This window comes from Abramis brama (assembly GCF_963993115.1).
Source record: "Abramis brama genome assembly, chromosome: 8".
Taxonomy (NCBI): Eukaryota; Metazoa; Chordata; class Actinopteri; order Cypriniformes; family Leuciscidae; genus Abramis; species Abramis brama.
The window spans coordinates 40,360,759-40,382,147 of record NC_139970.1 but is presented as its reverse complement, the minus strand read 5'-3'; the positions used below and the strand labels follow the sequence as shown (position 1 = coordinate 40,382,147).

At 35.9% G+C, this 21,389-nt stretch overlaps 1 protein-coding gene across 2 annotated transcripts in view; it reads right to left on the bottom strand.

Annotated features, from left to right (window-relative positions):
• Positions 1–21,389, bottom strand: part of stk39 (serine threonine kinase 39) — a 71,654-nt gene that overhangs the window by 46,478 nt on the left and 3,787 nt on the right. For both annotated transcript variants that reach the window (XM_084121360.1, XM_084121359.1), the window contains exons 2-10: positions 19,928–20,040; positions 15,940–16,048; positions 15,541–15,682; positions 13,300–13,355; positions 9,853–9,962; positions 7,908–8,009; positions 5,779–5,912; positions 2,781–2,829; positions 2,608–2,673 (exon numbers count right to left, since the gene is read on the bottom strand). In XM_084121360.1, the coding sequence (XP_083977486.1) occupies positions 2,608–2,673; positions 2,781–2,829; positions 5,779–5,912; positions 7,908–8,009; positions 9,853–9,962; positions 13,300–13,355; positions 15,541–15,682; positions 15,940–16,048; positions 19,928–20,040 (881 nt within the window). The remainder of the gene's footprint in view (positions 1–2,607; positions 2,674–2,780; positions 2,830–5,778; positions 5,913–7,907; positions 8,010–9,852; positions 9,963–13,299; positions 13,356–15,540; positions 15,683–15,939; positions 16,049–19,927; positions 20,041–21,389) is intronic.

Sequence of the window (21,389 nt, the reverse complement as noted above, 5' to 3'; positions counted from 1 at the left end):
TTATAAACTAATAAGTTTAAATCAGAAATGCTATTAAAACTCCTTGTGACTTGCAAGAGGAGGAATGACTGCAGACTGTGCAAATCAAAAGCACATACATTAATATTCACAATGTTTATACATAGCCAGCAAAATCCTTGTGAATATTCTACACATGCCCAGCGTATTTCTCTCATTCTGTCTGTTGTCAGCCGTCCCTCGATACAACATCAGCATCCCACATTTGAAAACACCCACATCCATTCCATCATTTCAGCCCATCAGTGTCACAACCTCCACTTCCATCTCCACCGGGACATTCTGCACATCCTCCTAAATGGATGGATGAGCAGAGCTCTTTACCCGCCCTTTCTCTCATTCATTTACTGGGCTATAGGTGTGGGGTGCTGATAGCCGTCCCTCTCAGTCCCGACAAACAGACGGTCTGGCATGCAGATGGCAGTTAACACAGCACCCTGTTCCCTGCATTAAAGCTCATCTTTCTTCATTGCTCATCAGAGCTCAGAGACATTAGGGGCCAGATTTACTAACAGCTTACTAAACCCTCTTTTGGCGTTAAAAAACTACAGGATTTACTAAAGACAAACAGTGAGAAATCAGCGTTGAAAAGGCGTGGACAGTGTTATTTTTGCAGCTGACCTTATAGCATTATGTATTTGTAGGAGTTTTCTTTTCAGACACAAAATTTATAAAAGGAGAGTATTTAAATGAATCATGCAAGGTGATTTACTAAGGTTTGCGCTAGTCAATTTACTTTACCACACAAAAAAAGCACGTCGCTAACTGGTAGATTGCGTTGGTCATTATGGAAATGACCTGACTGCATCTGTGTTCTTTAATTCGCGTGTCGTCAGTAGATCATGCACAGAACTTTACACTCCCATCTAAGCTTTTTTGGAATTGCGCTCTCACGCTAATTTGCCCTGTTTAGTAAATTTGGCCCTAGGTGTGTGCTAAAAGCATGAACTGAAACAACGCTTTGATTGAGCGTGAGAGAGTTTTACACCACATGCTTAGTAAAGAACCACTCCACACACGCATTCAGATTTTGAGGGGAGGGTCTATTACTGCATGTTTATTAAGCATAAACATATTTTAAAAAAATATTTAATAATAATATTAAATTAAATATAATATTATGTTGAAATTTAAAAAAAATGTCAACATAAAAAAAACTGCTTCCAAACATGCATCTCAATTATTATCTTACCACAAACATGGCGTGTTAATGCTCAAGTTTAGTTTAAGGTTTTTTTTTTTAATTTCAAATGAATTCCTGATTTTTTATTTTATTTGAATTGGGGTAACAAACATGATGCAGAACTGCAAGGCAACTTTGAATGTAAAGAAGTAGAATTAAACAAATTGAAATTCACAGGAATCCACATAATAGGGCTGAAACGATTAGTCAAAATTATCGACAGTAAAAAATTGTACAACAGATGTACACTCAACGACTAGAGAATACCCATAATGCACTGTGAGGGTCGTGCCGAATGACTTCAAGTGGACTATATCAGTGGAGTCATGCAGGGAATAGTGAATGAGGGTATAGGGGGAGATTTCAAACACAGCTGTAGTCTTTTGATCTAAAATAGGTCTGTAATAACCTGGTTCTACCAGTACAATACGAACGAACAATAGACAGACAGGCAGAATGAGTGATAGATAGTACGAAAGACAGACAGAACAAAAAAGCAAACAAGAGACAGACAGACAGACAGAGCGATAAAGTGACAGACAGACAAACAGACAGACAGACAGACAGACAGACAGACAGACAGACAGATAGATAGACAGACAGACCAAACACATCATCTAGACAGACAGAGAGATAGATAGAGACAGACAGACAGACAGACAGACAGACAGACAGACAGACAGATAGACAGATAGATAGACAGACAGATAGACAGATAGATAGATAGATAGATAGAGACAGACAGACAGACAGACAGACAGACAGATAGATAGACAGACAGACCAAACACATCATCTAGACAGACAGATAGACAGAGAGATTGAGACAGACAGACAGACAGACAGACAGACAGATAGATAGATAGATAGATAGATAGATAGATAGATAGATAGATAGATAGATAGATAGATAGATAGATAGATAGATAGATAGATAGATAGATAGATAGATAGATAGATAGATAGATAGATAGATAGATAGATAGATAGAGCAAACACATCATCTAGACAGACAGACAGATAGACAGAGAGATAGATAGAGACAGACAGACAGACAGACAGATATATAGATAGATAGATAGAGACAGACATACAGACAGACAGATAGATAGAGCAAACACATCATCTAGCAGAGAGTAAACCACTAGCAGGGAAAGAGGTCACGTTGAGTTCATTCATGATCCGGCTAATAGGTTAAAGTGTTTCTGGAATCTGAGTGGACGAGTGAGTGTTGAGGGCAGATGTCCTGCAGTGAGAAACATTACGTTTCCGATCCCTCAATCAAAAGCAGCCACACACTGTTTAATCAATACAGAAAGCACTCTGCTAAACATGAGAGAAGAGAGACCCATCTGGCCTGTGGGGGAAATACACTCAAATGTGTGGGAATGAATGAGACTGCGTTACCTTTTTGGCTCTTTGGCTTATATTTGGTCCTTTAGTAAGCAGCTTTTCATTCAAGTACTCTCGATTCTACAACAACACAGAGGCGTGGGGAAACACAACATATATTAGTAACAGACCGCTGTGAAGCACTGGTTAAAGCATTTGAAGTATGGAGAGAGAGTATACGGCCGTACCTTAGCCTTTTGGAAAAATTTACATTTCAAAAGCTCGGCTGCAGTGGGCCTGTGGAGATGAGAAGAGCCGAGTTAAAGCGGTTGATGCTGACATTTTCAGACAGGTCCATATTTCAGGACTCAACACTAAGAATGTTTTGGTTCTGGCTATCTTGGCTATCAGATTTTTATTTGACCTGGTGACATTTTCACTTTTCCTGAGGCCCAGTTTTGGGATATTGTCAGAGATTATTTTATAATGGCTTCCAGTCACATTTAAATAATCGTCACTCAAGTGTTACATTATGTGATATTATTGATATTATATTTAACGTGCATGTATGTGTATATACATACAATGTAAGTGTGTGTATGTGTAATGGAATGAATATCATGTTATCATGATATAAAATGACTATCGCTAGATGAGCAGATGAGATTGGCTGTGTGGGGCGGGTAGATAAGATAATACATTTCAAACCTGAACCAAACATATTTTTATTCAAAGGTCAACAGTCTGTCATTAGTCTTTAGTCTGCCACCAAAAAACAACAACATTAAAATCATTAACTCAAATGTCATTGTGAAAAAAATAATAATAATTACTGTTGTAACAGTGTGTAAATCAGACCTTTCAGGCTATAGCCTAACGCTAATAAGCCTTATGCCAAAATTATTATCACAATTAAATTGTTGGTTATTAAATAAGAAAACTAAATAATTTTGTAGATGATTTGCTTTGTGTAACCCGACATCAGACATTAAAGGTAGGGTAGGTAGGATTTTTATAAAAAACTTTTTTTCAAATTTGTTTAAACTGTCTTTATATACCAATACATAATTAAAATGTAAGTGCTCTGAAACAGAGAGTTTAAAAATCGAGTGACTGTAGACCTTTTAATCTGCAATAAACACAGCTCATTATTTCCATCCGGGACGAAACAATTGATTGGTTTGGGCGACTGTCACTCACTCTCGCAACCAAGGCTACCACCACTGTTGCTACAAGATCTGCCTATATGCGCGCGCACCCGTTTGATTTGAGGAGTGCAAGAGAGGCGCGGAACCTACGAAGAGTAAAATTATGGCAGAGAAAAAGAGAATTCAAAATTCAAAGCACCTGCATATGCAGTCAGCGAAGGCAAACAAGGCAAAAACTACTTCCTCGGACCCTGGTTGCCCGCACTCTTGAACGACCTCCTCTGCTTCGCCCTCGACCCCGGACCTGTCCTCGAACCGACGATATGGTACTTGTCACCGGAGTGTAACGTTAGTCCTCATCAGAGTCAACAATGTTTTCATCATGTAAACTCTTACATGCAAAACACCGTATATGTTATGACTCTTACACGAAATTCACCTTCATCACAGTTTAACTGATGGTAATGGAAAAACGTGCATCAATGCAACCTGTTTTTAGCTTTGCCTTATAAATATAGCTCGTTACCTATAGCCTAAATATAGCTCGTTACCGAATCAAACAAAATATATTTTAAACTTTACCAGTATCGATATGCTAGCTTGATAGTGAGTACTAAAAGCCATCTTATTTGTTTATATTTATAGTGATAAAGTTAGGTATTTTATTACATGTGATTCTGACATGATGTCACTGCAGGCACTGCGCTCCTTCCTCTGCACTCGTCTCAGGTAAATAAATGCGTCTTCCTGAGCCTGAGCATTTGGCGTCGCGCGTTCATGTGTTTTGGGGGCGTGGCTTTGGAAGGAGCTCAGAAGGGAGGGGGTGGAGTGAATGGAAATAATTAGCTGTGTTTACAACAGTCGTGAGACGTCTACAGACACTCGATTTTTATACTCTCTTTTTCAGAGTACTTATATTTTAATTATGTATTGGTATATAAAGACAGTTTAAACAAATTTGGAATGTTTTTTTTTTTTTTTTAAATCCTACCTACCCTGCCTTTAATGACTGGAGAAAATTGCAAGGTCTTAATGTGCAAGGTCACTCACTGTCCAGGACCGCAATTGTTATTTGCAAAAGTTAATTTTAACGCACATCCCAGATTGGCTGACTCGTACACGCTCAGTCAATGGATGGACGATCTGACAGGATTAACGTTAACGCTACCTCCGGTTGAGTGGCCTGACTTCTACACCTACCTGATAGAGAAACTGAGCGTAAAGAGAAACTGAGGGTATATAAATCTTTAGATGCCTATAACTGTACTAAAAGGTCATGTACAAGACTTGTGTGGTAGCCTACGATCCGCAGTTCTGCCTAGCTAGCTAGCGCCAAGGCAAGACAGAAGACGACAATGTAAAGAGTGACATTACGGTGCAATTTTAATGATGTGAATATTTTCTAGAAAATAAAAATTCCAGATACAGCATATTCATTTTTTAACTATGTATTTGATTACCCTTTCTTACCAGGTTCTTCAAAAAGTCTAGTCACAATCAATCAAAACAATGTATACAATCATAGATGATTCACAAATAATCACAATCATTTAGAAAACATTATGCGATAAAATGTCAAATTGGAGCCTGTACTCTGTCGATTCTTGCACCCAACAACACAACAAGATGACATTTAATAACAATAATAATAATTTAAGCTCCTTATTATGTAGCCGAATCTGTGCTGGTTTGTATTGGTTTTCCCTTTGTTTTGCCACCAGCTAACGCCGTGACGTACTGTAACTGTGACGTCGGCTCGAAATTGGTCTATATATTGACCGGATGAGACCGCTGATATAGACAGTGAACAGACCAGCAGTAATTTATGTTCTCAAGATCACATTAGCTCATCTGTAGCTGTTTGAGCGTGATCAGACCTACTTTGTCTGTGTGGAATTTATTTTATTGACTGCAATTTATCTTTAGAGAAAACTTCTATTCAATAATGCACACAGCACAATTCAAATCAATATGTTTGCCTTGAGTATTAAAGGGCTTTGTTGAAACTTCTGAAACCTTCAGCATCCGTTATGATCCTTGGACACAGAATTACTTATTTTTATGAACAAATGATGATGAATTGGCGGATTCCAATTACCTCTTTGCAGGGTCCTTCTGAAGGCACAAGGATATAAGTTTTCTAAAAGATTTCCCATACTTCTTAAGCATCTCTTTGTCCTCAACCCCAGTCTCCAGGGTCGGGGGATCGTTCTGCAGCGTGAGCATTAAAACCTGCAAACATCAGATAAAAAATAAATAATACTTTTGGAATATTTGTAGGGTTGAGAGAAAGTCTGGAAAGTCTGCTACTACTAGGTAGAGGAATACTTTTGAAATGCTAACTTATGAACTCTCTGCAAAACATCTTGTGAATTTTAATGAAAGCCTGAACAATATCAAGGAATATATATATATATATATATATATATATATATATATATATATATATATATATATATATATATATATATATATATATATATATATATATATATATATATATATATATATATATATATTTATATATATTATGACAATTTTCATTTTTGGTGAACTATACTTTCACCCTCTGAGCCTGCAAAACCACATTAGATATTAGATCAACTGTACAGGCTTTGCATTCATTTAGTTAAAGAGGACCTATTATGCTTTTTTACACTTTCATCTTTCTTAAGTGTGAAATGTTCCTGCTTGGGCATGATAAAATAGCCTGACGTCGTCATACTCAGATTCTAGTCAGAATATGAGTCTGAAACTGCTCCATTGGGCTGTGATTATGGGGTGTTTCAACCGAACCAGGAAGGAAAATGCCTCTTCACTCAATTGGATAGACCAACCAATCAGAGCGACGGAGTAAGTGACGTATGTTCTTCATTCATCTTTCCGATCGACAAATGCCTTGATCGCAGTTCTCTGTTCCTCTTTTAAAATGAATGCGCTGTCGATATCTTCTATAACAGACGCGAATCTACACATCTCAATTCTCCAGCGGCAGCCATCTTTGTTGTAAACGAATTCAACCCAAGCGCTCTTTGGTGACGTGGATGATTACACGACGATTAGATGTAGTTTATTTAGGACGTCTTTGACGCTGAAGATCTTTTGTTTTTGTCTCTGAATGTTAATTTAGTCAGACTACACATTGTTTTGTTTATCTAGTAAGATTGGTTTTGGTTTTACTTCTTTCTTTGATTTGGCACGGTCTAGTTCTTTTCTCTTTACCTCTTTCTTTTGTGAACTTTTTCTTTGGTTTGTATTGTACATTTATGTAAACAATTATTTTGAGGTGTCCTTTTCATCTCGTTTCTCATTGTAATAAATTATCACTTTACTTAAACTAGATTGGTTTGTGTGTGAGATGTTTTCCAGTACACGTTCAGTATTTTAATGTTGCACGCCTTATTCTCTCTAGACTAAAAGGGTTTGTAACAGTTACTGTTGAGCATCTGTCCATCATCATATAAAGCCCGCCCTGACAATTTGATTGGTCTGAACAGCTCTGGTTCGAGCATAGTTGCTCCACAACGGATCAAGTCCAGACCGAACTTCCCGACCTAAAATGTTGTGGGCGGGGCTAAGTTCGGCTGGCATCCAGGCTAATGAAAAAGCTTTGCAAAGTTACAAAGCACAAAATTCCTCCAAAGGGAGTTATTCTCTATATCAATGTCACAGTTTCTGAACTCCCTGAAACGCCTCCACTGTAGTCTTGAGTTTTCTTCCAGACACTTACGAACACGTCACAATATTCCTCATTTAAATAATTCCCGCCCACAGCATAAGCAATGGCCTGGTTGAGTTGAGTTAGTAGTGTGTTAAAACTTGCAGTTATGGTAAGGGTGTGAAACTTCTCAAACACGCTCGAAACGGTTTACCAATCACAACTCACTGATCCAACTGACCAATCAGAGCACATTGTGCTTTTCACAAGGAGGGACTTCATGGAGACAGGAACTAAACAGAGTGTTACTGACAGACTGGGTGGAGACGAGCTGCAATAATGTCAGATATGGGGAAAATAATGTGTTTTTTGAACATTCAAGCATAAAAACCTATTCTAGTAGAGCCAAAAAACAAATAGCATAATAGGTCCTCTTTAAAATTGACAGTACAGACAATTAAAATAAACCACCAACACTTGATTTATCTTGTGAAAGTGTTGAAAAAAACAGGGTTTTCACCAAAACACACAGCATGAATCATCACATGAATGGGCAGTTGTCAGTTTACCTTCATAGGGGGATACCGATGATACGGCGCAGAGCCTGTTGCAAGTTCAATGGCAGTTATTCCGAAACTCCAAATGTCAGCTTTGAAGTCGTAACCCCGTACCTGCAGTCACATGACATGAAAACTGACATCACTTGATGAAATGGCAAACTATGATCCACATCAGCCATAAACAGCTGTTATTTTCCCACAGCAGAAATTAAATGATTCAAGTCACCATGAAATCAAAATTGACTTTTTTTTTTTTTTTTTTATGGAACACTGCAGTATTTATTATAAATTATTGATCCGTGCACATCATTGTTGTTTTTTTTTCATTTGCCCTTGTAATCTTTAATCAAAATAACTTCCCCTCCCTCTTGCTCATTGATGACAAGGGCGGGACAACCAACCTGTCACTCACATGAGATCCATCAATAGCAAACCACAACCATCCAATCAATTCCCCATGGACAAAATCAAGTCCCGCCCTACAATTGATGTTGTTCAAGAAGCCGTTTCACTTGGATATATGTCAAATTAGAGAAGAAAAGACTATTTAAATTTTAATTTTATGCCGACTTTAACTTTAACCTTAATCTCCATGATCTGTGCTATAATAGTTTAATGGTTATTAATAATTCAGTAACGGAAAAGCTCTTAGAAATAGGCTAGCTGTGAACACTTTCATGGTTCAAAGATCCGTCATTTTACAGAAGATGAAAGAAACATTTTGCTTTGTTACAAAACCAAGTGAGCATCTTTCTTCTTCATCAACTATGCTTCAGTTGATTCAGTTATCATATCGCTGTTCTAACGGCATGATAGTCTAATACCGGTAAGCATAAAAATAAATAACACACATAAATATTAGGTAAAATAGTAGATTTTAATTTTAATTAATTAGATTATTAAGAAACTTTTATTCAGCAAGGATGCATTAAATTGATCAAAAGTGACAGTAAAGACATTTATAATGTATCAAAGATTTCTATTTCAAATAAATGCTGTTCTAATGAACTTTCTATTCATCAAAGAATCCTGAAAAAGGATTTTCAACATTGATAATAATCAGAAATGTTTCTTGAGCAGGAACTCAGCATATTAGAATAATTTCTGAATGATCATGTGACACTGAAGACTGGAGTAATGATGCTGAAAATTCAGCTTTGATCACAGGAATAAATTACATTTTTAAATATGTGACCCTGGATCACAAAACCAGTCATATGTTGCACGGGTATATTTGTGGCAAAAGCCAACAATACATTGTATGGGTCAAAATTATCGATTTTTCTTTTATGCCAAAAATCATTAGGATATTAAGTAAAGATCATGTTCCATGAAGATATTTTGTAAATTCCCTGCCGTAAATATATAAAACATTTATTTTTGTGAGTGAGTGCAGCACAATCGTGAACATAAATGGACAACTTTAAAGGAGATTTTCTCAATGTTTTGATTTGTTTGCACCCTCAGATTCTAGATTTTCAAATAGTCGTATCTCGGCCAAATATTGTCCTATCCTAACAAACCATACATCAATGGAAAGCTTATTTATTTTCAGCTTTCAGATGATGTATAAATCTCAATTTTGACCCATGTGACTGGTTTTGTGGTCCAGGGTCACATATATTCAAATTCAAATTATTATTTATTATTATTTAATAATAGTACTGTTTTACTTCATAAATGCAGCATAGGTGAACATAAGAATGTTCTTTAAAAAATGTGTAAAAACGGTAGTGTTTGATATTGATAGATTTCAGTATGGAATAATCAACATTTCTTGCTTTGTCCACTATCTTTGATGGATTATGCTATTGAGCTTGTCAATGGCAATGCATACTGGGATTGACCTAATCATGTCTTATAAGGATACATTTAATGCTGCTTTAATGAGGCCCAAATAGACTATCTTACTACAGTATGTACACTTTAATGTTGGTTCTCTGAGCAAACTGACCTGCTCCATCACCTCCGGGGCCATCCAGCACGGGGTCCCCACAAACGTCTTCCTCACTTTGTGTCTAGTGACGTCTCCACCGGTGGCCAGAAAAGCACTCACACCGAAATCTACAGAGTCAACCGTTTCAAGTGAGTAACAACCTCATCAAAGGATCATGCACAAATAACATCTATTGAAACATGGGTTGAAGAGCTGAAGGTAAATGTTTAAATGGATATTCAATTTGACATGCATGCACATGAAAGATAGACATACAGTCTGATAAATGTGTTAGTTCAGTCAAACACTGAAAACATGAATCTAAATAGAGACAGTGTGTCTATCCTTCACGGCCATATTTACATTTTCTTTCAACAATCAGAAAACATTTTTTTTTTTTTTTTGAGATTGTAGTTCACATCAGATCTTTTTCTATTGAAATGTTTGACAGATAAATGTAAAAAAAAAAAAAAAACATTTTCACACATCAAAGGTGAATCTCATAAAAAACAAACAAAAACAAAAAACATGTCAGTGTCAATATTTTACTGCAAAAATAATATTTTGCATAACAAAAATAAAGTCTATTTTTAGGGCAATTAATGTGGTTTGCCTTGTGAAATATTTTTATTACAATTCAAAAATCAAAAAAGATTTATGTATTTGTGAGTGAATCCTCATGAAAACATTTTCCAGGTTACTTACACTTTTTTTGTCTAAAGCAAATGAGTCCTACAGTAATTTAGGACAATTAACACATTTCATATTTTCTGTGATTTTTTTTATTTTTATTTCGATAACTGTTTATTGCTGAAAAATAATGACATATTATTTCAAAAGTATTCATTGGTAGTTGATGCATAGCATGATCAAGATTATAGGTTAAACTTTTTATGAAAGCGTGAAGATGCATGTTTTAGGTCTTGAAAGGTTTCACTGTTTCATTCAATCATGCTTTAAGGTAATTGGATGACAGCATTTAAAAAATGTAACAGTAAAAAAAAAAGAGAGAACCTAATTAGAATCATCATTGAAAATAATGAAAATGTGATACTTTAAGAAAATGTTTAGAAATAAAGTAAATTATTTCTAAATTATTGCTTAATTTTTATGCTAATTATTTTTTTGGGGAGGAGGGTATACATTTAACCTGGAATTACCCGTGTGTGTGTGTGTGTGTGTGTGTGTGTGTGTGTGTGTGTGTGTGTGTGTGTGTGTGTGTGTGTGTGTGTGTGTGTGTGTGTGTGTGTGTGTGTGTGTGTGTGTGTGTGAAAACGTTTTATAAATTTGTCTGTCAAACATTTCAATAGAAAAAGCTCTGATGTGACCTACAATCTCAACAAAGGCAAGCCAAGGTCACTGGTGGAAACCCCTGTTACATAAAACCAATCAATATTCCAGAACTAGATCAGCCAGTTTCCCTCCAGGGACGGAAAAAGCCCCATTTCAGGAATTTAACACTTCTCCACAATACGATCAATGTATCTCAGGCCTGTTTGTCTGCTCTCCTTCATGTCGCTCGAACTTGCAAATTCACAAAACAAAATGTAAAAGAGAACAAAAGTTGAAAATATATTATCATTTAATAATCAAAACATAATTAACTTTCTTGACAGCGGCTTGACTGACTGATTAAATCACTGCTTTTTATTGCTTTTATAGTTAGCATAATTAAAGTTAATTACCATGGTTTAATCTCTCTTAAGGCCCATAAATGTTGCTTTTTAGAGTGACAACCAATATTAATTAAAACAGGATTTTTACAGCTAAAGAAAGCTTAATTAACTCATGGCTATAAATAAGCTTTTAAAGGGCTGAAATAATTATGCGACTGAATATTAAGGGCCCTATGTTACACCCGGCGCAATGCAGCGCCAAGCGCGACGCAAGTGTTTTTGCTAGTTTCAGCCCGACGCAGTTATCATTTTCACGTCCTGTGCCACGGTGTTTAAATAGCAAGTGCATTTGCGCCCATTTGTGCGCCCATTTGTGCGCCCATGGGCTGCTGGTCTGAAAACGAGGTGTGTTCAGGCGCAGTGTTGGCACGTTGCTATTATGATGAACTGAAATAGACTGAGCCATTGACCGACTGAACCCTGGTCTAAAGTCAAATGGCGCAATATTATTATTTTTTTTGTTATTTAAAGAGCGCGTTAGTAATGTGCACAACACGAGTACTCTCTGCTTATTAAACACACAGGGATGCACAGCAGCACACAAACATGCCATATATTTCAAATAAAAGGATTACAATGTAAAAGATTAATATTTTGTACAAAAAGATATGGTGAATCCGGCTTGTCCCGTAGATGTTCTGCTTGCGCACTTTTACCTTGAGCACGAGTAGATCCGTTTGCGCTCTGGGGACGCGTTCAGTCTTTCCACTATCAAATTCCGTCATGTAAATAGCGAATCTGCCATGCCGTGAGCGCAACTGGCATTTAAAGGGAATGGGAGATGAGGCTCTGATTGGTTTAACACACGTAAATCCCAAAACACACCCATTACTCATTAAGAGAATAGAGACAACCCTTTTAGACCATGCGCCGCGCGCGCCGACCATTTTTCCCATCGTTAAACTAGCAAAAGTGGATTCGGATACGCCCTAAGTGAACTTGCGCCCTGCGCTTTAGATCATGCGCTTAGATCGTTAAAATAGGGCCCTAAGAATGCATTGGTCAAAATCAGTTAAGAGCAACAAAGAAATGTATAATATATTCTGAGTCATATATCTTTTATATATATATAATTTCATGTTTTCCCCTGAGGTCCATGTATAATGTTAAGTTTTTAAAACATCTATCTATCTATCTATCTATCTATCTATCTATCTATCTATCTATCTATCTATCTATCTATCTATCTCTTAAACTCTAGAGATTATCTATCATCTATCTATCAACTCTTAAAACTAGAGAGTGAAGTTCATTGGGACAAACTTTTATGTTGACAAGGACTTCTATACATTTTATAAGCTTTAAGCATGTTTTGTCATGTTGCTAACAAGTTTTATCATGTTTTTATCATGTTGTGGCATTTGTCTAGTATTATTTCGATTTCATGTTTTAACGCTATACATTGCTAGCATTTATTAACATGTTGCAAGCATTTTAACATGTCAACATGAATTAGCATGTTACTAGCATGTCTTACCAAATTGATAAAAATGTCTCTAACTTGTTTTAACACTTTGCTAGCATGAATATGACAGCACATTGCTAACATGTTAACATATTGCTAATGTTTTAACATGTTGCCAGCATATTTTAACATGTTTAACATGATTATGTTGCTAACATGTTTTAACATGTTGTTATTAACATGAATTAGCATGTTGCTAACATGTTTTAACATTTTTGTCCTAATCTGGTTGCTAGTTAACTTACTAAGTATTAACTAACTTTAATACAAAAAGAACAAAACATTTCAGAAAATCTACGGTAAAGTTTCAGTAAAGTTTCAAACCTGCGATCTGCACCGATCCATCTTCTCCCAGTAGAATATTACCAGCCTTCACGTCCCTGAGGTCAAACCAAGACAAAGCACACACATGTCACGGTTTATTATAATCTTAAACATCAACAATAATGCCAGTGGCTGAAGAATGAATCCGCATGTTTATGAATTTTTCAGACCATTATTACAGCAGTGATGGCCTGGAGGGAAAAGACCACATTAGTATTTTTCAGCACTTAACATGCAGAGGAATGTAATTAAAGCATATTTTACTCTAGTTTCACAAAACCAGACGTTTGACTGTCAGCATAAAGTCTGGCCAATTTGCATCCTATTTAGACCAAGAGTTGTAAACTCAAACAGGAAGAGACCATCTGAAATGCATGTGAAATGACAAGCCATAAATAATTTTGTCATTTAGGCCCGGGTAAATCTGAAATCAATACTGCAGAGAATTTGTGTAAACTTCATTAGAATTAAATCCAAATTTATGTCCTTCCAAATATAACTCAGAAAACAAAGTGAAACATGCAGTTATGTTGATGGATGTCTAATTTACTTGGTAAATTAGCTAGTTTGTCTAATTTGTCTAATGGATGTCTAATAAATTTACCTAGTAGGTGTTTTAAAAAAACCCTCTTTTGAGTATCTTTCAAAACACTGATGCCACTAACTAAACTTCAAGTATGATTAAGGCCGTGTTTACACCTGGTATTAAGATGCATTTTGGTCGATCGGATCACAAGTGGACGACACTAAATACAGGTGTAAATGGGGTCTAAAAAGCTTTGAGCTTGTCCATGTTCGATTTAAACTTTGTAGGCTGTAGACCCAAGTTTGGTTTAAAGACGAAAAATGTACCAAGCACAATGTTCTCTCACCATTCCTGATTTCTAACACACAATCACAGCGTTCGTAATCTTTCGGCTGTCAGAGCAGAAACTAAAGCTGATGCTCTCCATATGTTTTTCCTTGTCTCCGGTCGCGTTCATATGTAAATTGCACGAGCATTAGATCGAAAGATCTGAAAAAGCCCATACATTTACCCGCCCATAGACCCTTCCCTCGAAGAAATCAGGACAGAAGGGGTTGAAAGTGGACAAAAGAGACGGATTAAAACACCAGGTGTAAACGGGAATGTGTCTCCCTCGTCTACTTGTGATCCGATAGACCAAAACGCATCTTAAAGGGTTAGTTCACCCCAAAATGAAAACTATCCCATCATTTACCCACCCTCAAGCCATCCTAGGTGTATATGACTTTCTTCTTTCAGCCAAACACAATCAGAGTTACAGTAAATATCCTGGCTCTTCCAAGCTTTATAATGAGAGTGAATAGAGCCTGAGATTTTGAAGACCAAAAAAGTGCATCCATCCATCATAAAAGTAATCCATAGAGGGTGTTAATAACGGCCTTCTGAAGAGAAGCCATACGTTTTTGTAAGAAAATGATCCATATTTAAAACTTTATAAACCGTAATCAGTAGCTTTTCACAAAATAGTCAAGTTCCGGGGTACGATTTAGGACTTAGGCGTAGCGTAAGCTTATTTGTTAGGTTCAAACAAATAACAAACTCAAGCTCCTCCGACATTTCTCTTTAAAAATTCTCGTTTTAGACTTATTAGACTAATTCGTGACTGGGGTTTTGTTTTGCTCTATCCTCTGCGCTTTCGTTCGTGAGTACGTCATGCGTCGGGTCAGAGGTCACTCTTCCGCCTAAACTAGACTCGCGTACAGCTGTAGCCAGAAGCCAGTCATTTTAGTTTATAAAGTTCTAATTATGGATATCTTTCTTACAAAAACACATCGCTTTGCTTCAGAAGGCGTTATTAACCAACTGGAGCCGTATGGATTTTTTTTATGATGGGTGGGTGCACTTTTTTGGGCTTCAAAATCTCAGGCTCAATTCATTCTCATTATAAAGCCTGGAAGAGCCAGGATATTTTTTAATATAACTCTGATTGTCATATACACCTAGAATGGCTTGAGGGTGAGTAAATTATGGGATCATTTTCATTTTTGGGTGAACTAACCCAAATACAGGAGTAAACAGGGCCAAAGTGAAATATGGATGTCTAATTTACTTGGTATTTACTTAGTAGGTGTTTTAAAAAAAGTCTTTTGAGTATTTTTTTCTTACCACTTTGATGCCACTAACCAGGAAAACTTTCAAGTAAGACTGAAGCAAATGGCCTGTGATTGGAAGGGAGTTACATAGTACAATAGTGACAATAATAGATTTTTCCTTACCTGTGAATCTGCCCATTTTTGTGGAGATAATCTAATCCCTCCAGTACTTCCTTCAGAATGGTTGCTATTGTGGATTCATCTAGGACACCGTTTTTATGCTCTCCTTTGATGAACGTGTGCTTTATGATGTCTAACACTGATCCTGGATGAATAAAAAGCATTGTAATCACACAAAACACATGCAAATCTACAAAATATACATGCATATAACAAATACAGTTGCCACAAATAGGTTTTGGACACACAAGCTGAGCATTGGACAACATTATCAAATCAAAATGACATTTAAAAAACACAACCACAGTTTTCATGCAAAACATTCCATAAGCAGTTTGTTTTAAATGATAAAACAATACATATAGTGTTAAAAATGAATACAATAAGACTTATTCCTCTCACCTCCACTCAGGAGTTTCATGACAAGCCAAAGTTCATCTTTCACAACGAATGAAGTGTAGTATGTGACCACGTTTGGATGGTTACACTGGCTCATGGCTTGGATCTCTTTCTGTGGAGACAGATGGAGGTGTCTAGCTTTATAATGCACGTCTTTAATTATGTCTATGTGCTTTATAATGCATGCACATCAACGTGATTGCAAAGGTAGAAACAGAGAGAAGTTCTTGAAATGATTTATAAAAGACACCATTCACCAATAGAATAAATTTCACCAAATCTATCTGTGTTCAGATCATATTTCACCCCAAAATCAAAAAAGGAAATTAAGCCCGTGTTTATGACTATGAATTGTTTGACTTCTAAAACATGTAAATACCAATTATACACATTTATCCTCCAATTTTCATTACCCTATTAGAAAAAAAAATCAATTCTCATTACTGTAATGTCATGTATTTTGTTGGCTCTTTAAAAAAATTGCTTTTGCTCCTCACTTTGGATAAAAGTGTCTGCTAAATGAATTAATGCAAATGTACATGAATCAGATCTTACTATCCATTGCATAAAAACATTTATTCAATTTGATTAAACGATTTATTTGAGCCATCATTCAGTTCTCTAAATGTATTAAAATGTTTGAATAATATGCATATAAATGTTTCTGATCTGTTATCACGTATTGTTATACTGATGTATGGTAATGATTAGCATTTAAAAAAAAACAAAAAACATTTGATTTTTAATGTATTTTTAAAACTACATTTAAAGTCCCCCTGCAGTCAATAACTTTATCCAAAAGTCATCTTTGATAATCCAAATATAATATTTAAACTTTTTTTTCCTGTTAAAATAATTGTTTCATGCCTTAACATAGCTTGAATGTAACTACACCATTACTTCATTTAGTATATGTGGATACATTAATATGCAAATTAGTCTCCGCCTCCACTCACTCGCACCAGCTCGGACTACCTGATCCTGATTTAATAAGCAATCTTTACTTCTGAAAATATCAGACAAATATAAACTCTTATCCTCGACATGTGAAGTGCTAATCAATGCTTCAGTACTAAAGCTGTTTTTCAGTTTATTTCAAAGCAGAAATGCCATTTTTCTTGCAGGTCAACAACATACAATTGATGAAGTAATTTCACATGTTATAATAATATAAGGCTTTAACAAAAAACCTGCAAGATCCAAATCTGAAGAAAATTGAAAAAGGTCATTACGTATGTATGCCTGGGTTCAGCATAAATATACACAAACCCATATTTCTGTGTCAGCCAATTTGAGAGTAAATCTGAGAGATGTTTAAAGCAGATTCTCATCTCCGGGAATAAACTTGTTTTCGCGGCAGAATAGTCATTAATCAAACCATCAGTTTCCAGTCTCTCTGCACCAAAACAAAGATCAATGGAAAACAACTCAGTCATGAGTGTCGGAGAGAAAGGCCTGCTGGGTGTGAGTGTGTGTGTGTGTGTGCGTGTGTGTGTGTGTGTGTGTTTGTGTGTGTGCACATGATAACAGTAGGGAAAGCGCGCTGTGAGAAAAGCATGTAACGTGTGTCTTTGACAGATATGAAACACATTCATGAGAAACTAGGGCAGTCACAACTATAAGTGTTGGCTAATGATCAATAATCCTACAAATAATTGTGATTAATGATTTAATTGACTTTTGAAACACTTACATTTTACATTTAATGCACATGCACATTAACAACTCATTTATTCACTCAAAATGATTAAATGTGAAGTGTTTGTTGAAGTTTAAAATCATACATGTTCTCTATAGGGAAATTTGTTTTTGTGAAAATATATATATATAACTCTCAGTGCTGGGTAGATTATTTATTGTAGTCAGTCACTGATTCCAAACATATTTTATATATTATACATTACATATTTATGGTACTATAATCTGACTACTTTTTTAATTACTTTTAGATTACTTTTGACCTAACTCATATATATGATATATATATTCCATTGTATCCATGTATTACATTGTATACATTGAAAATATATTCCATTCTTTGTTATAAACAACATGAAGTGCATTAATATTACATTACATCAGAGTTTCCCAGACTGGGGTTCATGATGGAACTGCAGGAGTTCCTGAGTTTAATGAAAAGCTATTAATTAAATCATTAAAATTTTAAATTACAATAAATCATTTTAAAATAAAATAAAACACCTGCTAAAAAAACTTCAAAAAATATTTTATCTGATTACCTGCATGTCATGTGACCATTAACAGACATCAGAGCACCATGAATTTAATTTTATTATTTATTATTATTGATTTAATTTTATCATTGACCTAACTTATTAACTTACTTCAAGTAAATACATGTATCAGGTCAAAGAGGTTCAGCTGACAAGAAAGTTGGGGAATCCCTGCATTGCATGTAAATTTGTAAATTTGTATGTGTTTGAAAGACAAAAGCCTTCCAGAGACAGTAAAACATGGTTAAATGACTCACTGAGTGATCATTCAAATAATAATGAATGTGTTTGTCAGGAGTTGATTAGATATGCAATGTTGAAATGAAAAGTGAAAAGTGAAATTTCAGTGAAAAGTGAAATTATTTCTGTAAATCCAGTGATCAAATACTGTATGTGCAATTCAACAAACCTGGAAGACCTTCTGAACGGATATATTTTTTAGAAAGGAAAATTTTAAAGATAGAAAAGAAGTAGTAGGGAGAATCAATGAATTATGAATAATTTAATAACATGTAATTATGTAATCAATGAAAAGGTAACTGTAGTATTCAAGTATTTTAAAACAATATAATCTGATACCTCTAAAGAAGCAATAAGTCAGGATGATTTCAAATTAATGTTTCTGAAGCAGATTTTGCGATATAAAAAGAGCAATATAATTTTTGTTGAATTTATGGAAAGTTCAAAAAACAGCATGTATTTGAAGTCAAAATATTTTATAACGTTATATCTTAACTGTTACTTTTGATCAATTTGCATCCTTTCTGAATAAAAATATTAATTTCTTTCAATACTTTTTTGCATTTCTTTCAGTCAATTTCTTATTTGACAGTTATCTTCAAATACAGAGCAATTTATACATATTGTGCGCATAATTTCTGACTTGAATACATCATTCACCATACTTTTTTTATTCTCATTTGCTGCTTTAAATGAAAGGTTATAAAGTTGTGATTTATCTGGGTTAGTTTGGCTCTTTATTTAAGATTATTTTTGGAATGCCTATGATGAAAGATGAAAATGAATGGGAAAAAAATACTTCTGGAAGCAAAGCAAATGACAGGCCCCAAACTGATGTCATAGGTCGATCCAATATTGCTCTGCCCGGTCCAGTCAGGCTGCTCAAACAAACATATTGCAATTCAAAGTGTGTGCATGCGTGTGTGTGTGTGTGTGTGTGTACTTGTACAACTATGTCTGTGAGGACCAGTTTGAGTTTTAGACCATTGGAGTGAGGACAAAGAGAGTAAAGTGAGGACATTTTGGCCGGTCCTCACTTTCTGAGAGCCTTTAAAGGCCTGTTTGAGGGTCAAGACTTGGTTTTAGGGATAAGGTTATAATGAGGTTAAGGGTCGGTTTAGGGTCAGGGTTCGGGTTAGGCACTTAGTTGTGATGGGTAAGGTTAGGGTAAGCAGCTAGAGATTGCATTGTGTCAATGAATGTCCTCATAAAGATAGATGTACCTTGGCTTGGGAGGACATTTTTTTGATCCCCATGAGGAAACAAGCATATTAATCATACAGAATAATGTTTATTGAAAATGTAAAATTGCAGAAAGTTTTCTGTGATGTGTAGGTTTAGGGGTAGGGTTAGTGTAGTGGGATAGATTATACAGTTTGTAAAGTATAAAAACCATTATGTCTATGGAAAATCTCCATAAAACGTGAGTGTGTGTGTGTGTGTGTGTTAACATGCATATGCATGTGTATGGCAAAACCTGCATGAGTAGACACAGCTGTTTTTATGTTGTTCCTCACCAACAGCTCATCCATGCTGGTCTGGCATTTCTCCAGGTTGATTCTCTTGATGGCCACACGCTCCTGTCGTGGGTTACAAAGAGCGGCCTGGACGACTGCTGTGGCTCCGCTACCTACAAAACACAGTATACACGTCTCTAATGAACAAAGCACACGCCGTGTCAAAGACATTATTCTAGATGAAAGGCAGACAGTAAACAAGCCCTCTGGAAAATAAAAGCTTGTGCACAGCAGGTGCAGCTGATCATATGATGTGCTTATAGGATTGATATCAGATGCGCGTGACGCTTTGATAAGTAGCTTTACTGTAAAGGAGACAAATTGCATGCTATACTAGAAATGCGCGTGCATATTATTTCAATCATTGTATTTGAACCTTGTATTTACCATGTAATGCTCAATCCTCAATCAACTCATCAGCAACAGACAAACAGTCAGCATAAGCAAATATGCATAGTGTGAGTGGGAAAAGTATGTGAATCCAATTGGCTGTCCTTTTTTAACCTTTTCTAAAGCAGCAAACAAAACGGTTTCAGTTCTGCAATATTCAGGCTGAGGTCAGGACTCAGACCGGGTCACTCAAGGTGGCATATTTTTATTGGATGATTTAGCCTACTCGTGTGGTTTGGGTCCCGTTTCAGCTGGCGGACAGATGGCCTTCAGTCTCCTGAAAAATGTCCTGAATCTGATCAACTTGGGAATTCATTTTCCCATCAATGTCAGCAAGCTGTCCAGGAGACTTCTTGCCCACTTCGGACGTGTGGCGATGTTTTTTTGGGACAGCGGTGGCTTCCTCTATCAGTCATCTTTGCAGAACACCCACAGCGCTGCTGAACTTTCTCCATTTATAGACAGTTTCACCATGTGTCATGGCATAACCCTTTTCATCTTGCAAGTCAAAACATTTTATTCTGAGGTGTTTTGAGATCTCTCTTGGTCCTACACTGATATCCCACAATGCTGTGCATGCAGTCAAATGTCAATTTGTTTAATACTTGTCAACTTATGATTCAATTACTACTGCGAAATATGCATTGTAGGTACTAGATATTTGCTTGGTTATGGCTAAGCTAAGCTCACTCAAATTTGTTCTAGATCATTAGACATGACCTCATAGTAGAGCTGCATGATTATAATATATTCAAACACAGATGCAATCTCATTCCCAAATGACAACGATTCGCCTGTGTCTATTGAAGCTTTGACAAAATCACACCAGAACATTCAATGCTCACGCTGACCCAGAGAAATCATTCGTATATGTATAGATATGAAACAGCTTCACAAACGGTCTTTTCAACCACACAGTATCGTTATTTCTGAGACAAATACTCAAATTATCACTAAAGTACTAGAATAAAAGTTTCTAAACTTATATAAACAGTGATGTCTACCATAGAAATAGAGCAAATCAACTTTTTAAAGTATCTTGGCGCTTCAAATAAGGATTGAATCATTCATT